At 38.3% G+C, this 17,889-nt stretch overlaps 1 protein-coding gene across 1 annotated transcript in view; it reads left to right on the forward strand.

Annotated features, from left to right (window-relative positions):
• The window catches only part of adcy2a (adenylate cyclase 2a), a 65,519-nt gene extending 47,632 nt beyond the window's left edge, over positions 1 to 17,887 (forward strand). Inside the window, exons 16-25 of the mRNA XM_040116727.1 lie at positions 1,745 to 1,882; positions 3,103 to 3,222; positions 3,336 to 3,520; positions 9,159 to 9,243; positions 12,416 to 12,574; positions 13,729 to 13,875; positions 14,239 to 14,349; positions 14,506 to 14,620; positions 16,087 to 16,211; positions 17,725 to 17,887. Coding sequence (XP_039972661.1) covers positions 1,745 to 1,882; positions 3,103 to 3,222; positions 3,336 to 3,520; positions 9,159 to 9,243; positions 12,416 to 12,574; positions 13,729 to 13,875; positions 14,239 to 14,349; positions 14,506 to 14,620; positions 16,087 to 16,211; positions 17,725 to 17,877 — 1,338 coding nt within the window. The 3' untranslated portion in view covers positions 17,878 to 17,887. The remainder of the gene's footprint in view (positions 1 to 1,744; positions 1,883 to 3,102; positions 3,223 to 3,335; positions 3,521 to 9,158; positions 9,244 to 12,415; positions 12,575 to 13,728; positions 13,876 to 14,238; positions 14,350 to 14,505; positions 14,621 to 16,086; positions 16,212 to 17,724) is intronic.
• The last annotated feature ends 2 nt before the right edge of the window (positions 17,888 to 17,889 follow it).

Here is a 17,889-nt window from a genome sequence, read left to right on the forward strand (position 1 = left end):
CTTGCAAGTGACAATCTGCTGCTTGGCTCTGAAATATGCTCCCTGTGGATGTTGCCCAAGGCTCAAAAGAAAACCCAACTCTCTAACTAAAGTTGAGAAGCCTCCTGCTTCCTTTTGTCAGCTTTATTTGGCGTGTTGGGGTCTTTGCTTTAGTTTGTATTATGTAATTGTCTACTTTTTGTGGAATTTGCAGACAACCATCAAAGGTAATTCGAGGGTTCCTGTGTCATAATTCACAATCAGCCTGGAGTTCACTAGGATTTAAAATACAAATCATATTTATTCATACATATTTGCCACTCCTAATATAAATTTGGATAGAATTTGAGAAGTGGACACCAGCCAGTCAGATACATTTTTTTAGCTGGAATAAAACAACATGTGCATGCTTTACTATGCATGTACCGAAAATAAGGTACTGACCTACTTAGCATTTCTTGCGGAAACCTTGTCACTGTATTGGAGGGAATGCTGGTGGGTACCTTAGAAAGGTCAAACATGATTTTTTGATTAACTGACTAGAATATTCTGCTGGTTCTGTGACATCTTGTACTTAAATCAGTCCAGGGCAGATATTTTTACACTGTATATTAACTCTTATTCATGTGTTTCATTCAAGTCATACCTATTATTATTTGAAATACTGGTCTAGGGGTGGAAATTGTTTGCAAATGCCTTTGTTTCTAAACAAAATGATGTGTCCCATTAGCTTTATATTTCCAGTAATCCTGCTGGTGCATGATACAGTCTACCATCCGTAGTTTATTTTATAGTAATGTACATCCCTGAGCTACTCAAATGTCACATTCACTCAGCCCTAGTGATGCTCAAATATTGCTCTGAGATGATCAAGGAAATGGTTTGGGCTTTCACTGTCATTGTGTTGCAGTGAAACACATTAAACAGAAGGCAGCACTACAAAGAGGAAAAGTAATGGGCTGTAACAGGCCAAGCCAGCAATTGTTGAAGCCTGAAAAGATTGCATTTTTGCATTAATGAAACCTCAGTAATAAACACTATATAAACATATTAAAATGATAATGCTATAGTGTGTGGCCTGTCAGGTAATATTGCTGGGTTAAAATGAGGAGTGTGATTGCAGTGTCTTGTGCTCCTAAAAACATACAAAATTTGCCCGCTTTAATAATGATTAGTGAAGTTGGAGGTGGATTGTGGTTGACAACGCCTTTAACTTTTACTTTCCTTCTCATGAAAGTTAGAAAATTATCGATACAGTATGCCCGAAGGGTTTGTTGATAGCTGCATATACTGATAACTTACATCATTATATACTGTACATGATGGAATCACTTGTAGTGGTCATTTTATAGTGCTGTTATTGCATGTAGTTTGAACTATATTGCAAAGTTCACTGTTATGTTGATAGGACCCCTCTCTCCATAATTGTACGTTCCTTGAACTTGTTGATTGGCATTGCTGAGGCAATTAGTAGTTAATCTGTAATAGGTGCTTCAGTGTGTGAACTTGTGTATTTATTATTAATTTCACAGCATTGTCCTTATTCAACAGCAATAATTAATTTATTGAGCATGTGTCTGTTTATATGCATATGTGTGTTATTTACTTATATAAATTAGTTCACATGTGCTTGTGTTTTTTCTGCTTCTTCTGTGTGTGTTTGAATGTGTTTCCTTTATTATATCTCAGCTCCCAAGTTCTCTTGTGTACTTAGACTCATACATTCTTGTATTTTTGTTGTTGTTGTGTGTACATGTCCCTGCAGCACTGCAGTAAAAGCACCTCCACCTCTTGGATGTGGCTGCTGAGGTCATCAGTCATTATTGCCAACAAGCCATGGCCCCGCATCACTCTCACCATGACAACCACAGCTCTTATACTCATAATGGCAGTCTTCAACATGGTAAGCTTTTATGTGCAGACACTGCAGTAAGGGAAGGGTAACACCAATTAGGGATTCAATAGGAATGAAGTATCACAACCCGTCAGATGACACTCCCTTATTTGTAACTGCAGTGTAATTAGAAGGTAATACATTGCAACATGTTGCATGTTACAAGTTGGTGATGTAAACAAATAGATTTTTTGCAAAATTGTATTCATTACAGAAGGCTGCATTAATACTGTTGTCACACTGACTGTACCTAATATGAAAACAACTAAAATCTTTATTTCTTACAACATTAAAAAAGGATGCAGTGCCATAGTAGTAAATACGGTTCACTTATCATAAGGGGCTGTGGATGCACGAACATTGTAATGTAATATTAAAATGCTAGTATCAATATGCTTTCCATTTCTTCTGCAAACAAACTGGATCTTTCACCACACAATTAACTACAGAAAAATATTTCCTTTGCATTGTCTTCCTTTTGCCAAGCAGTCTATCAGCTGGCTTTTTCAAACATGAAGATTATGGCTTCCCTGCAAACAGTACCAATACCATTTGCAGGTAGTGAATACTACTTGCAAATGGTATGCTCTATATACTAAGGGAATAAATGGTTGCTCTATATACTAAGGGAATACTGTATATAACATTTTAATGTTATTTTGCTTCTCTCCATTAATTTTCTGAGGTATCTGATAGAGGTTTATTTCTGTAGAGAGAAAAAAGGCAAAAATAAAAAGGCTTGGATAAAGGTGGGATAGTAGCCTGAGGCTTGTGGGGAAGTTGTGTGATAAAGCACAGTGTCAAGACCCTGGTTTAGACCTTCACACAAATCGATTCCAGAGATTATAATCTTGTTTTGCACTGACATGGGTCAGTTGCTCAGGGCGGATGAACCAAATTAACTTGGCTTTGCTCAGTGGGGCAGCCAATCCCCATCTTATCCTGCGGGTTCAGTTTAAAGGACATTATTGAATGGTTGTCACTGTTGGCCTCTTATCTAACAAGATTCTATTTTCCTCCTGCAAGTATAATGTAGACTTGTCTTTCCACATGCTGACGTGCAAAGCAAGCAGACAGAGGATGCGTGTTTGTAATTTGCATGTCAATTGTGTGATTTGTTTTCTGTGGTGGATTTTTAATAGGAAATATTTTTTTTAGCACTGCCCAAATAAGAAAAACTTTTATTTTGTGTTGACTTTGTTTTTTGGTTTGTTTTTTCAAATTTCTAGTTCTTTTTGGAAGACAGTGTGCTCCCGCCAGTTCCTGTTTACAATTCATCCAATGAAACACTGTTTAACCCTAATGGACAACTAAATACCTTCACCAACAAAAACAATTTTTACCTTCCTGTAAGTGGAGACGAACATTATCATAATCATGATTCTGTATAAATTAATTTATTTTCTTTGATAACTTTTGAATAAATCAACCAATCTGTTTGTCTGTTTTTCTGCCTGTCTAGTATTTAATTTACAGCTGCATCCTGGGCCTTATCTCTTGCTCAGTATTCCTGAGGATAAACTACGAGCTGAAGATGATTATTATGTTGACGGCTGTAGTGGTTTACAACATAATTATTCTGCAAACGCACGCTTCCCTGCTGGATGAATATAGCAGATTCCTGTACAAGACTGAAAGCCTGGACAGGTAGGTATACACTAACAAACAGATATTGTTCAAGAGAGTGTGAGAGAGGGATATAGAGTCGGTGTGGGTGAAGAGAGAGTGTTGAGGTAACATGAGAAAAGAAAAGGAAGTTGTGTAGAGATGACGGTCATTGCTGTTAATCCTGTGGGATTCTGTGTAAATGGAAAATCATAGTGATATGAAGAGATAGAATATGGGAAGGTAAAAGGAGAGAAAGAAGGTCTACCTCGAGGTCTTCTTCCAGTCAGTCAGTTCTGGAGGCACCCAGGGGACATCCTCCAGAGGTGCCACAACCACTTAAACTGGCTTCTCTCAATATCAATATTTTCCCCACAATCTAATTTTTTTCTTTCAAGCACTTTATATTCAAAGCCCCTATAGATGGGAGTTGGAAATCAGCAACCCACTGATAGCCTGATCCATCTTAATGATAATCCTTGACCTGACGCATTCAAGTTTTCTCCTGTACTGTTGTTTGTATTGACAGTTTTAAGTGTGCTGTAGGTTTCACGCCACAGTACAGTATTTTGAAAGTAAATGTTTATGTTCAGGTATTGAATTTTGGCAACTGAACAAACATGAAAGGAGATAAAGAAAATAAGCAACATTTACTACCATAATTGCAAGACTGTTGTCTTAAACCATGGTATATTATAGTACACATCACACTGTTTACCTCTAGCTGGTCTTTTGCATTTGGTTAATCAGTAGACTCCCACTTATTAGTTTTTTAATAGATATTTTTATGGTAATATAATGTTATGCTACGGTATTTAGTGAGATTGTGTCTACAGTGTCATTGTAGAAAGTGATGCTTGATCAAACATAGAGGTCACTTTAAGTAGATACCTTTGATTTATTCAATACATTCGTATACCTTCGTGACAATGTTGGGTCAGTACAGAAGTACAGTACTCTGTGAATTTCCCTGTCTGTGGTAAATAATACATAATATATATGGATTTAAAGAGACTGACCCAGTGGCTAACTTAAGTGATCGAGTTAAACAGGTCCTAGAGCCTTTCCTGCTTCTCATAAGCCCTGCACCCTGCTGTCTTGACTGTAATGTACAATGCTGTCATTCCCGCTCATGGCAGTTCTTTGTAAATACAGCAGTTGTTGTCCTTTTGCCTTTAAAGGAATTTCTATTCTTGGATCTGATGAGCAACCAAAAAGAACTGATTTCTACAGACCTGACTTACACACACAACTAGAGATGTCCTAAGCCGACCCCAAAGATCAGTGTTAGTGCTGGATATATTTTAATTGATTGGTATCAGCTAATTTAAAGCTGATCAAAATCCGATCCTTCCTTTACTGTACTCTACTGTGTTTTCTGTTAGTGTTACAAAGCAGCTCTATAGTTCCAGGAATTAACAGAAGATGTGAGAGAAAATTGTGTTTTGCAAATGTGAATGTATTTGTTCGCAGTGGTTTGAGTTACTCTAACACCTAGACCAGCAAAATATATGCAAAAAGCTAAATATACAGTTAGTTCCATAAGTATTTCGACAGTGACACAATTTTCGGAATTATGCCTCTGTATGCCACCACGGTGGATTTGAAGCAAAGCCATCAAGTTGTGATTGAAGCTTTAATTCAAGGGGTTTAACAAAAATGTCGCATTAACCATTTATGAGTTACAGCCATTTTTTATACATAGTCCCTCATTTTTGGAGGCTCAAAAGTAATTAAACAATTGACTGACAATCAGTTTCATGGCCAGGTGTGGCCTGTTCCCTCATTATTTCATGACACATTAATCAAATAAAAGGTCTGGAGTTGATTCCAATTTGAATTTGGTAGCTGTTCATGGGAACTCTCAACATGCGGTCCAAAGAGGTGTTGACTCAAATGAAGGAGGCCATCATTAGGCTGAAAATACAAAATAAACCTATCAGACAGAAAGCACAAATTTCAGGATTGGCTAAAACGATAATTTGGTACATTCTTAAAAAGGAAGAATGAACTGGTGAGCTCAGCAACACTAAAAGGCCTGGAGAACCGAAGAAGACAATTAAAGTGGATGATCGCAGAATTCTTTCCTTGGTGAATAAAAACACTTCACAACATCTAACCAGGTCAAGAACAATCTGTAGGAGGTAGTCATTTCATTGTCAAAGTCTACATCAAGAGACGTCTTCATGAATGTAAATACAGAGGGTTTACCACAAGGTGCAAACCACTGGTAACTCTAGAACAGAAAGGTCAGGTTAGACTTTGCCAGAAAACATAAAAAAGCCTGCCCAGTTCTGGAACAAGATTCTTTGGATGGATGAAACCAAGAGGAACTTGCACCAGAATGATGGGAAGAGAAGAGAACGCAAAAGGAAAGGAACAGCTCATGATGCAAAGCACCACATCATCTGTCAGACATGGTGGAGGCAGTGTTATGGCATGAATGGCTCCCAATAGAACTGGGTCACTGGTGTTTATTGATGATGTGACTGCTGATCGAAGTAGCAGGATGAATTCTTAAGTGTATAGGGCTCCAGACTTCAGGCAGTCATGGACTGCAAAGGATTTTCATCCAAGTATTAAAAATAATCCTTACATTTATAATTTTGTCTGCAAATTAGCTTACATTGGTTAGTGTCCACAGTAATTCATGTTAGCCTCGACCATCGTGATGAATATTAATTAACTCCAAAGTATTGCAAAATGCACTGAGCTGTGTCAGTATATTGCTGAACTCATTGATATCTAAGATGAGTACAACGGATCAGTCGTCTTCAAAAAAAGACCTCAATCAAAAATGAATTCTTTGCAAGAAAAATCTTCACATGTACAGTGTATAAAGTCTAGGGATTTTTATATGGCTTCTAGTGGAAAGAAAATTGACCATTTTATACAGTAAGTAAATTCAAAGTAGACTATTAACATTCCTCATTTGTTGGAGACAATTCAGTTATATGTATAAATATGTGACAATGCTCAGATTTATGCATCCATTCATTGTAATATGCAGAATACTTAAAGGGACAGTCCTACATTTTAGAAAATATGCTTGCTACCATCATATTGCAGTCTGATGAGGAAATTCGTTATCAGTTTCATTTTTTTGTTTCCACAATTGTTGGCATCTGCACAAAGGCTCATCACTGAGTCAATTAAAAGTGAAATAATGTCTTCTAGTAACGCCAACAGTAGTTTAAATGCATGTTATATCTTCCTAGCTAACAAGCTACATCCAGTACCACCTGGGTTTTCTTGACAGTAGAGTTACACCATCAGTGTGCAAATCCGACAAACCTGTTGTCTAGCTGCTCTTAAAGCTACAACATCTGGTTTCTATGTTTATTATTTCAAAATATGTTAGATAGAGATAATATACATGAGATAGCTTTGTAGTTGTTGGAATGCACATATTTTCACTTTTTGTAAAGTGATGCAGCTTTCATTATTTAAGCAATGCTAGACTAACCTGTTGTAGCGATTTTGCTGAGTATTGGTCAACTCGTCAGTGAAGAAAGTGTTCAGGAGCCCAAGATGTCTTATGCTGAAAATATATGTTGAAGCTTGGCCAAGGAGAATGGAGAAATTAACAATACAAGTTTATGTGCATGATGCTGTCTCCATTCTGAAGCGTGGTCCCCTGTACTCAGTCTTTTAACCCCTCCAGATTATGCTGCAAATACTTTATGCCCAGAAATGGTCAAACTATTGGTTCGCTAGTCTGTAAACAGGGAAATGTTTTTTACCCGTAATCATTCAGATCAGAGTGCATGTACCTTTCAGTATAACGTCAGCACATCCTGGTCTGGAGCAACTGTTTTCTGGCTATGCCCATGAGTTCTAGCAGACCCCAATCCATGGCATCTAGGCAGGCAAAAACAGCCATCTCCTTTGACCTTGGCTACTACAGCAACTACAGCTGCTTCAGTTTTATCAGGATAGCTCTGTTTTCCCCCAAATATCCTCAGACAGCTGCCCAATGTCTCAAGGAGAGAAGACAATGTGCCTTTCTGAAAGGTTAACTGCTATTTCGCCTGAGACCTCAAGGCCCATGCTTGACCTTCGTAACCCAATAGAAAATTCCCTAACATAACCTCTCTCTGTAGTGGATACACAGACACCGTTTTTTTTATTTTTTTTATACCATTCTCATTTTACTCTGGGTTAGACAGCTAAATATCATTTTTCAAAGTATTGGTTAGTTGCTTTTATTTCTAAAGTACTAAAGGAAATTCTACTCTAAAAAAGACTTTTCAGGGACATTACACAGTTAACCTTAATTTGTGAACTTGAACAACCCTGTCTTTAAACTAAGCAGCCAAGAGAGACTGTAGTGAGAACATCATCTACAGACAACTCCTGGAGCTGCTCCATAGACGGCAAATATTGGAATTAGTCCTTGGACATTTTGACAGCATCCATTGTGGTTTTACTGGAAAATGGGGAGATTTTTTGATTCATAGCTGGAAGCTCTACTTTAAATGAAAGGATTTTGGATGTAATATCCAAAACAAAAGTTCTTGGAGCGTCCAGCATCAATCACTAATAATCATCATCAATTCAAGTCTAAATTGTCCGCTTTCCAGTAGACGGACAGAGTTTTCTGTCTTAGTAGTGATGGACTTTCCTGTCCAAAGCAACTGAAATAGCATAATGTGAGTTTTTACCTTCCCTCACACGGCTTTGGTCAGCTGTAATTCAAAAAAGTGTGCAGTTGAAAAACTCGAGGTAGCAATCGCTACTAAGAGTTTTCGTTAAGAAAAAAAATCAAATCATACTTCCTGTCTGTGTGCTTTCCACCTCTGAAATGTCTTCAAGGGAAACCTCCCCAACCTGCTGTCTGTCCTCAGTCATTGCCATTCATTGTGTGTAGAGAATTGATTAGATGATGAACCGGCCAAGTGCAGAACTTGCAGGATGCTTTCTCTGTTGTCTGCTGAGCTCTGCCCTAGATAAGAGTAGGAGTCCATTAATATGCAAAGTGTGCTTGCAGAAATTAGCATGTAACAGTCCTGTTTGAGTCTTATCACACATTCAGAATTTAAATAGGGATGGCCACTGCTATAAAGAAAAATCTCCTTCATTGTAGATTTATAATCTGGGTATTTTTAAATCTCTTTTTAACATGGCCTCATGTACAATATGTTTTGTGCTTTGAGTGTGTGAAAGGCCGAGTGTGTTTGAGCGTGTACATTAGCCAGATCAGTATGTACTATATGGGTTTTTTTTAAAGGTCTCTTCCTCAATTCATGTTCAATACAATACAAACACACCATCGCTGTAGCTTGGTTTGCTATGAATTTATAGTGCTGGATCTTTACATATCGTGAACACAATCTTTTCATTGTGTCCAGAGAAATGTTTCTGGTGAACGCAAACTATTAGGGAAGCTCAGCCACTTGCAGGTAAATAGAAAACAAGCTCCTCTCACGGCAAGGCAGAAGTGACAGCCTTAAACGAGTGACAGCTTGGAATAAAATGGTCTGCTAACCATTTGACTGTGACACATGTCACAGACTTTTGATTGCAATCTGAATTTTTAATTAAATGTTCTTAATCATGTCTTTTACTTTTTCACCCCCTACTTTACTTTTATCTTTTATCTCTGTCTCTATCTTTTTCTGTCCTGTCTCTCTTTCTCCACACACAAACACATTCTTTCCTTTTTCCTCTGACCTTCAAGACCAGGAGTTCTCAAAGATCTGAAGACTATGGGCTCTATCTCCCTCTTTATCTTCTTCATCACTCTGCTTGTGCTTGCCAGACAGGTAAGTCCACACTCTAATCATTTGAATGACTTTATTGTCTGTCTTCTGCTGCATATTTTCACATCCACTGTCCTGAAAGAATTTAGTTTTCTTTGCTTTTATGTCGGCATCACCATTACACTTATGATTTCTTTCACCACATATTTGCTTTTTTATTACCTATTGTAGCTTCTTGATTCATGGTTTCTCCCAGTTTGGAATGGCTCTTTTGACATGTGCTATGGTCTTTGTAACTGCTAAATTAGTCTGTTGGCCTGTAAAAGGTGTAGACTGCATTGTGAGTAGCTCATGTTACATCCTCTGCATAACTCTCACATCCCTCCTGATGAGGAATTCCATGATTCCATTTAACAAAAATTTTGCATTAACCATTTAGGAATTAATGCTATTTTTATACATAGTCCCTAATTTTCAGAGGCTACCAAAAGCAATTGGAAAAACTAACATATTTAGAAATATAAGTAAGCACCGTCCAATCACTTTTGCGGCATTTGGCTGAGCAGACAGTACAGCCCTATACACTTCAGAATTCATCCTGCTACTTCTATCAGCAGTCACATCATCAATAAACACCAGTGACCCAGTGCCATTGGGAGCCATACATGCCCATGCCATAACACTGCCTCCACCATGTCTGACAGATGATGTGGTGCTTTGGATCATGAGCTGTTCCTTTCCTTCTCCATTCTCTTCTCTTCCCATCATTCTGGTACAAGTTAATCTTGGTTTCATCCATCCAAAGAATCTTGTTCCAGAACTGGGCAGGCTTTTTTATGTTTTCTGGCAAAGTCTAATCTGGCCTATCTGTTCTTGAGTGTTACTGGTGGTTTGCACCTTGTGGTAAACCCTCTGTATTTACACTCAGGAAGACGTCTCTTGATTGTAGACTTTGACAATGAAATGACTACCTCCTACAGATTGTTCTTGACCTGGTTAGATGATGCGAACGGATTTTTCTTCACCAGGAAAGAATTCTGCGATCATCCACTTTAGATGTCTTCTGTGGTCCTCCAGGCCTTTTGGTGTTGCTGAGCTCGCCAGTCCATTCCTTCTTTTTAAGAATGTACGAAATTGGCGTCCTTCATTTGCATCAGTACCTCTTTGTACAATATTGAGAGTTCCCATGAACAGTTACCAAACTCAATTTGGAATCAACTCCAAACATTTTATCTGCTTAATTTGTCATGAAATAACAAGGGAACATGATACATATATATGGAGACACGGAGAGAGAGAGAGAGATATGTATAGATATATAGATATAACTTTGGGGAAAAATAGCAGCTCCCATTCTTCTTGTCAATGAAAATCACCTCTGCGCAGGTGATGAGAAAGTACAGCTTTTCAGCTACTGTTCCACACTGTGCAAGAGAGGCATCATGAGACCAGTTCGTCTGGCATCCCTTCAGCCACTCAGGGCCAGTAATTTACATCAGCAAGGCTGCTGTTTCTCAGTTGGACATTGAGATTTACTAGCCAGGAGATGCAGGGACCAGACACGGGTCATTCTGGGGAGCTGTGTTCTCCTTAGTCCTGCTATTTTGAGGTTATGCCTCACTGTGGGGTACTCAATGTACTTGGGGGCAGTTCAGAATTTGGGGACTACTGTGGACCTACAGTACAGTCTTGGGCAGCAACAGCATGCATTCAAAGTTGAAAGTAATCAATCCCATGTAAGGTTCTTTATATTTTGATTACACAGGTATTTACATTTTTACTCCAAGCTAATGATAACATATAGTAGACACAGTACACGTGGGCCATGGCGTACGTGCAGTGTATGACTGTATCTGTGCAGTTTTCAATAGACTTGAAAGCAGGATGAAGTCACAGCACTCTGTCAGTAAGAAACGATATGTGCCCACAGCTTATCCTTAAATGGGATGCAGCCGATTCTCTGGACTGTTGTGAACTGCAATAACACCATAGCTGTTTCATGCTTTTGATTTCACTGTGGGGACTGAACTGTGTCTATAAAAGGTGTACTGACTATGTGAGTGGATATACAAGTGGAAGTAAAGGCACCACCTTTTACTACATTCATCCTGTGACGCTGCTAAACTGTTACTACCCCTATAATTACATTAGTTGTACATTTCAAGTCTTGTGACATTGCAGGGATACTTGTCTGGCATCACAGTACGCTGTACGTATGCACTCTATGCACTATGCAGTGTGATATAATTAGGGTTCTTTCCAGCAACTTTTTTTTCCAACAACACACTATAAATTCCCATTGGGAGCTTGTGTTTGTGGGTATGCTTAAGGCCTACTATCTCACAAAATGTGGAAACTGTCATAATAAAGCTTCCTGCAACAAGTGCTGCTGAATATTGATATAGAGCCACAAATCTAGACCTGAATATTAAGCAGATTAGTTTAAATACATAATAAATGTGTTTGCATCAGACAAATTACTGATGTGCGCAGCTCAATGAAAAGACGCCAGGTGCAACCATCATTACAGCAAAAACAACAGATGCCATTTATTAATATCTGTTTAGTCTCTCACACATACTACTCTAATTTGTATACAAACTTTGTCTTTGCATTAGCCCCTTTTTTCTTTCCGACTGTAACAAGTAATTATATTTTGATTACCAAATCTTATCGCTTTCCCTGCTTGATCATTTTTCCGTCAGATCATCTTGCAAACATGCATTTTCTTTATTAAATCAATTTGTGCACTGTGCAGGAACAGGATTAAATAGTCTTCATCATGGAACACCTGAGCTGTGAGCACTTTACACAAAATGGAAGAAAACTAAATGTCACATTATGCATTGTACCCACAATATTTTCACTAGAAAAAGTCGCACCTGTCCTGAAACAACTTACTATGTCTTGCCTTATACTATGTCCTTCCAAAAGTCATGTTAATTTAGTGCTGGTAATTAGGTTTTTGTAGTTTTTTCATTATATGTGATTCAACCAATGCCACAAAAATCACTGGGATTCTATCTTTCTTGATGTATGTTATAGTTTTTTTTCTCAAAAAAAAAAAAAAAAAAAAAAGGTAGCCCGTTATTGTCAATGTTTCATTTTCTTTTCTGTCTTTAAGCCTTGTTGTTGTCCATACTTGTATCTGTCTCTACTTTTCTCTGTGACTTGATGGAAGCAAGCTGTACAGCTGTACCTTCAGACTCTTCACCTCTGTGTCCTCTTGTAACAGAATGAATATTACTGTAGGTTAGACTTTCTGTGGAAGAACAAGTTCAAGAAAGAGTGTGAGGAGATTGAAACCATGGAGAACCTCAACCGGGTTTTGCTGGAGAATGTCCTGCCAGCACACGTTGCAGAACACTTCCTGGCACGCAACTGGAAGAATGAGGTACGCATATGTCATGTTTTCTTTTCATTATAGATATGTAAGATCCTGCAAATTCTGTTCTGATTAACAGCTGCAGGACAGATGTTTTGGGCTTTTACGGAGGTCTTGCAGTACCAGTGGCAGTATGCCAAGATCCATTACATTCATTAGCTGTAAAGAGGCATTGAAAAAACAGCTTACCTCAGACATAATCTATATTCCAAGTCAATAGTTCCCCGTCACTGGGAAAGCAGTCTCAGACCAGTGTGTATAAATGCTATTTCTTTCCCGCTAATCATGTCGATTTTTAATCCACCCAAAAACCGAAACGGCATTGTCAATACAAATGTATGAGTTATTTTAGCAAGGTCTTAATTTTGATAATACAATGTATAAGAGTATCTGCTGAAAATGTGAAGCATCTGAAACCAGAATGACCAATAGAGTATTTAAGTTCATATAGTGCTTTGCAGTGAATGGAAAGGCTGTTTGAGAATATTCAGTGCTACAAACTCAGTATTTGTTTGTGCAAAATTCAAACCTTTTATAATGGAACTGGCACATTTAATGTCGTATTAGTATGATTAATTACCTATAATAGTGACGAAACCCTGGGAGACACAGTCTAGGGGAATTTGCTGACTTGCCTGTTAGACTTTCTCATTCATCATTCTGAGTTTTGTTATATACCCTGAGTGCTTCTCACAGTGTGAACTGTAAAGTTTTACATCTTAGGAAGTTTTTAGGACGTGGGCATCCTAGAGGTCAAGTGAGTTTAAATAGAAAAGCTGCTTCTGCTGCAAAAAATCTGAATGAAAAGTCAGCAAATGACTATATTCCTCCACTTGAACAGGATCCAGGAGCAAGTTGCTTTTCTAATGAATTTGATGACTGATTTGCCCACTTTCATTTGTCTGACAGAAAGCGACTGTCTGATTTATTACTTGTGTTTTGTCTGCCACCGTGGTCACTGCCACTGAGGAGTAATGTTTTTATTGAAGAGTACTGTCACGTATTTTTAAGCTTAAATATACAGAAAAACTTGCAAGGTCCAAATCTAACATTCGTTCATCAAAATCATCAGAAGTGTCATTTGTATTTCATCCATATTGAAAGTCTGTGGTTTAAAGAAATTCCTAAAGTCTGTACTATGTCTCATGCTTTCTGTCGTGCAGGATCTGTACCACCAGTCCTATGACCTGGTGTGTGTCATGTTCGCCTCTATCCCAGACTTTAAGGAGTTCTACACAGAATCTGATGTCAACAAAGAAGGATTAGAGTGCCTCAGGCTCCTCAACGAAATCATTGCTGATTTTGATGAGGTAAATGACCTTAACTTTTGCAACCTTCACCACATTCTACACATGCACCACAAATGCTAGAACCAAACCAGGATGTCTTTTCCAGTAAGTTTCAGTGCTTTTATAGTAGTATATGATTGGACATTGTCCTTTGCAATTTACCTATTGTAATGGTATCTGAATATTATGAGAGACTTTTGCTGGCAGACAGGAGGGAAAAAAAGAGAAAACATTAATGCTCTTTACAAATTCATTCACTTGTCCATATATGCATACAGATGTACATTATCTTCTAAAAAGGACAGCATGAGCCATCACTTTTGTCACAAACAGACTCACTTGTTTTAGTTTTTGTATGAATTGCGTATGTATTTGTGTCTGTAGCTGCTTTCCAAACCTAAATTCAGCGGTGTGGAAAAGATCAAGACCATTGGCAGCACTTACATGGCTGCTACTGGACTGAACGCATCACCTGGGCCTGAGTACACATCACAAGTAGGCTCATCACACACATGCAAACACAAAGGATTTTTGTTAAGAGATCGGAGCACATCAGTTCTAATTCTCCATTTCTGTGTGACCGTCACAAAATCATGTACAGTTTACAAGAAATGAATGTGTTTCTGGTTGTGTTCTCTCACTGCTTCACAGGAGCATGACAGGCAGTACATGCACATAGGGACCATGGTAGAGTTTGCATTTGCCTTAGTGGGGAAGCTGGATGTTATCAACAAACACTCCTTCAATGACTTCAGACTCAGAGTTGGTGAGTTAAACACAAAAGCAATATTTAAAGGCTGTGACTACTAAATTGTTTACCCACATTTCCATTTCATTTTCTAAAAGTGACTGCACGGTGAAATCATCATCATTTTACCTGTTGGTTTGTCGCACAGGGAGAATGGTAAATATTAACTGCTCTAAACACCACAGAATCCAGCAGTGGGGAAGTGAATTTGTTGTTGTCTGCAAGACATCAATATGCAGCAGATAAACAAGACGAATATGAGAGCACAACAATATCCTTTCTAGTGGGTTAGATTTGCAGCCCTCGCAACTTGTTTTTGTATATGCAGAAATCATGGGTTATTGTTCTGTTTAGAATCACACAGCTGAAGTATTCTCTTGATATATTAAGTACTGCCATGGACATGTAGTCTTTTGTATGCATGTGGGATTTTTTTTCCCCTTTTTGTCTAGAGCAGCCATGTGTTTTTGGGATAATTACATCATCTTGACAGAAACAGTGAGGTGTGTACATGTCTACATAACAAGAAAATAAAACTCATATCAGCAAGACGTAGGTATAGTCATAGCAACATCACAGCAGAGAGAGCGAGAGAATGACTAAACAGTGGATGGAGAATTAAAGAAGAAAGCAGGCGGGCAGGCCCTAGCTCCCTGCGTGAAGCGAGAGTCAGAGTTCGATACCTTCAACCTGTCTGTGAAGATCGCAGCATGGGATGATCCATTAACTCAGCAGTGTGCATGTGCTTGACTGTACATCCCTGCTGCTTCAAGATGGGCCTAAAACGCTCCATCAGAGGGGGATACAAGTCCCCACCCACTGGGACTGGATAAAACCAGTGGCTGTGCGCCTGTTGGTGCTGCTTGCACACTTGTACAGATTGCAATTTCAGGCAATCTGGAAATTTAGAAGCCAGAGTAAAGAGCCCAGTGTCTTCTCAGTGCTGTGGAAAGCACCAGAGCCTCCTTTGCAGAGGTGCTGAGAATGTAGGGGATTAAGAGTTGAGCTGCATTTAGCTTCCACTTCATCTCATGTTCTGATGAAATCTTGTGAAAAGCTTTTTTTATTCTGAAAGCAGCAGGTCTCTAGCTGAAGGCCTTTTGGAGCTGTGCTCAGGCTGCACTCAATAATTAATCAGTAATATCAAAAATGGATTTTAATACATCTCCAACAACATTGTTCAAGTATTACATCAGCAATAGAAAAAAAAGACCAATTCTTTTTTAATTCATAATTTCAAAATGTGTCACTTTTTAACAACTGTCTTATGTTACATTCCTATAACGTCGGTGTGTGAAATAGCAAGGTAATGCATCATCAATCCTAGCTGTTAGAATTAGCAACGCAGTAATAGTGAAAATAGTTAGAGCCATTTCCAATTCAAATTAAAAACAAGAATGTGAAAGTGTAGTAATTGAGTAAATATGGAATAGACATAAACAGTAAGCTGAAACATTCACAGATTGTGTTGTGTCCTTTGCCAGGTATTAACCATGGTCCAGTGATAGCTGGAGTCATTGGAGCCCAGAAACCTCAGTATGATATCTGGGGGAACACAGTGAATGTAGCCAGTAGAATGGACAGCACTGGAGTCCTGGGAAAAATACAGGTAAATGAAGGATGATTTTGGTAATATTCTTTATTTTTCTTACTGCCAACATATCCCGTGATCCTACTAACAGATATTGTCTGTGTAGCCAGAGCCTGATATATCTTTATATATATATATATATATATATATATCTTTTTTATATATATATATATATATATGATATATCCTGACATCTATTTGTCTCTTGCACTAGGTGTGTATTAGTGTCGTTTATTTTTTTGTCAAATCCATACAAGCCATCCTGCTGCTGTAAATAATCACTAGTTCACAAAATGTTTATCAATCTGCAGTTGAAAATAGTTCCCAAAAAATGCCAGTTAGAGTAATGTTTGCTTAAAAACTACAGTTCCCATCTGTTTTAGAAGTAGATCTTTTTCACAACAGACATTTTGACTTCTCATAGCGGGAAAAACACAAGTGAAACAAATTTTGTTAATGATAACTCAGTTCAGTTAAGTGATCCGGTAAGCATGCCAATGATCCAACATGCACAAATCTAGGACCGTGGATTTGGCTAACCTCAATGGAATGCACACCACAAATATTGTTTAATGTCCTCAGAAATCATGAAAAGGCTTGGGAAGTAGAGAAAGACGAGACATTGTTGGCCTCGTTTTTTTCATGGGATTTGTTGACAATAACAAAAATATATAACAACTCCGGCCTTGACTATTTTCTGTGATGCATTCAAGGACAAACCACTTCGATTCCCTCTCAAACATCACATTGTATTTGAAGCTGACTATTTCTTTCAAAGCAGCAGGACTGCTCAATATTAAAATGCAGACATTTTAAATGTCAGTACAGATGTTTAAAAGATAAAACTCTCACTCCCTCTGCTCATGCTGTTTATGGCAGCACGGACGTCACATCATCTCAACATCATGTGACATCTTCATTTCTTACATTCGCAAACTGCCTGAGCACTGATAAGAAAGTATTTTTTCAACTGCAGCACATTCAATTGCGTTCCAAGATTTCCTGATGATACACATATAAGATCTGTAGAGGCAACAATAAGAAATTTTATTTTACTTGCAATCCCTAATTTTCTTTCAGTGTTCTGTATTTTTAAATACTTACTTTGTTTTTTATATTTTGCTGTATGCTACTCTGATGGAAGCTGCAGTGACGATTGCTGTGCTCTTTATCTCTTATAATCCTTCATGATTGGATTAAAAAGTAAAGTGGGGGCACCTGTGATTGCAGCTATACTTGACATACATATTTTTGCAATTTTATGTGAAATTAAAGGTCAGGATTTAGACAACACTTTATATCCACCTTAAAATCCTGATTTTGTCTGCTAATATATCACAGAGGTCTGGTAATGCAGAGCAGTATGCCAAGAATACAAGAGTTTGTTACTTATGAGTTAACGGTCAGCAGATTCTCCCTCAGCTCCTGCAAATGTATTCCTTTGGAGGGCTGAGTATTTTGGTCTGCAGGAAGTTAATCCAGTTGTGTAAGATAAGCAAAATGGACGATACCCATCTGGTTCTCCCTGTAGGTGACGGAGGAGACAAGTCGCATCCTTCTGACCCTGGGCTACATGTGCTCTTGTAGAGGCATCATTAACGTCAAGGGCAAAGGGGAGCTCAAGACCTACTTTGTGCACACAGAGATGACCCGCTCACTGTCCCAAGGGACTGTAATGCTGTAAGACTGTGTCAGA

The sequence above is a fragment of the Xiphias gladius genome, chromosome 22 (assembly GCF_016859285.1).
Source record: "Xiphias gladius isolate SHS-SW01 ecotype Sanya breed wild chromosome 22, ASM1685928v1, whole genome shotgun sequence".
NCBI lineage: Eukaryota > Metazoa > Chordata > Actinopteri > Istiophoriformes > Xiphiidae > Xiphias > Xiphias gladius.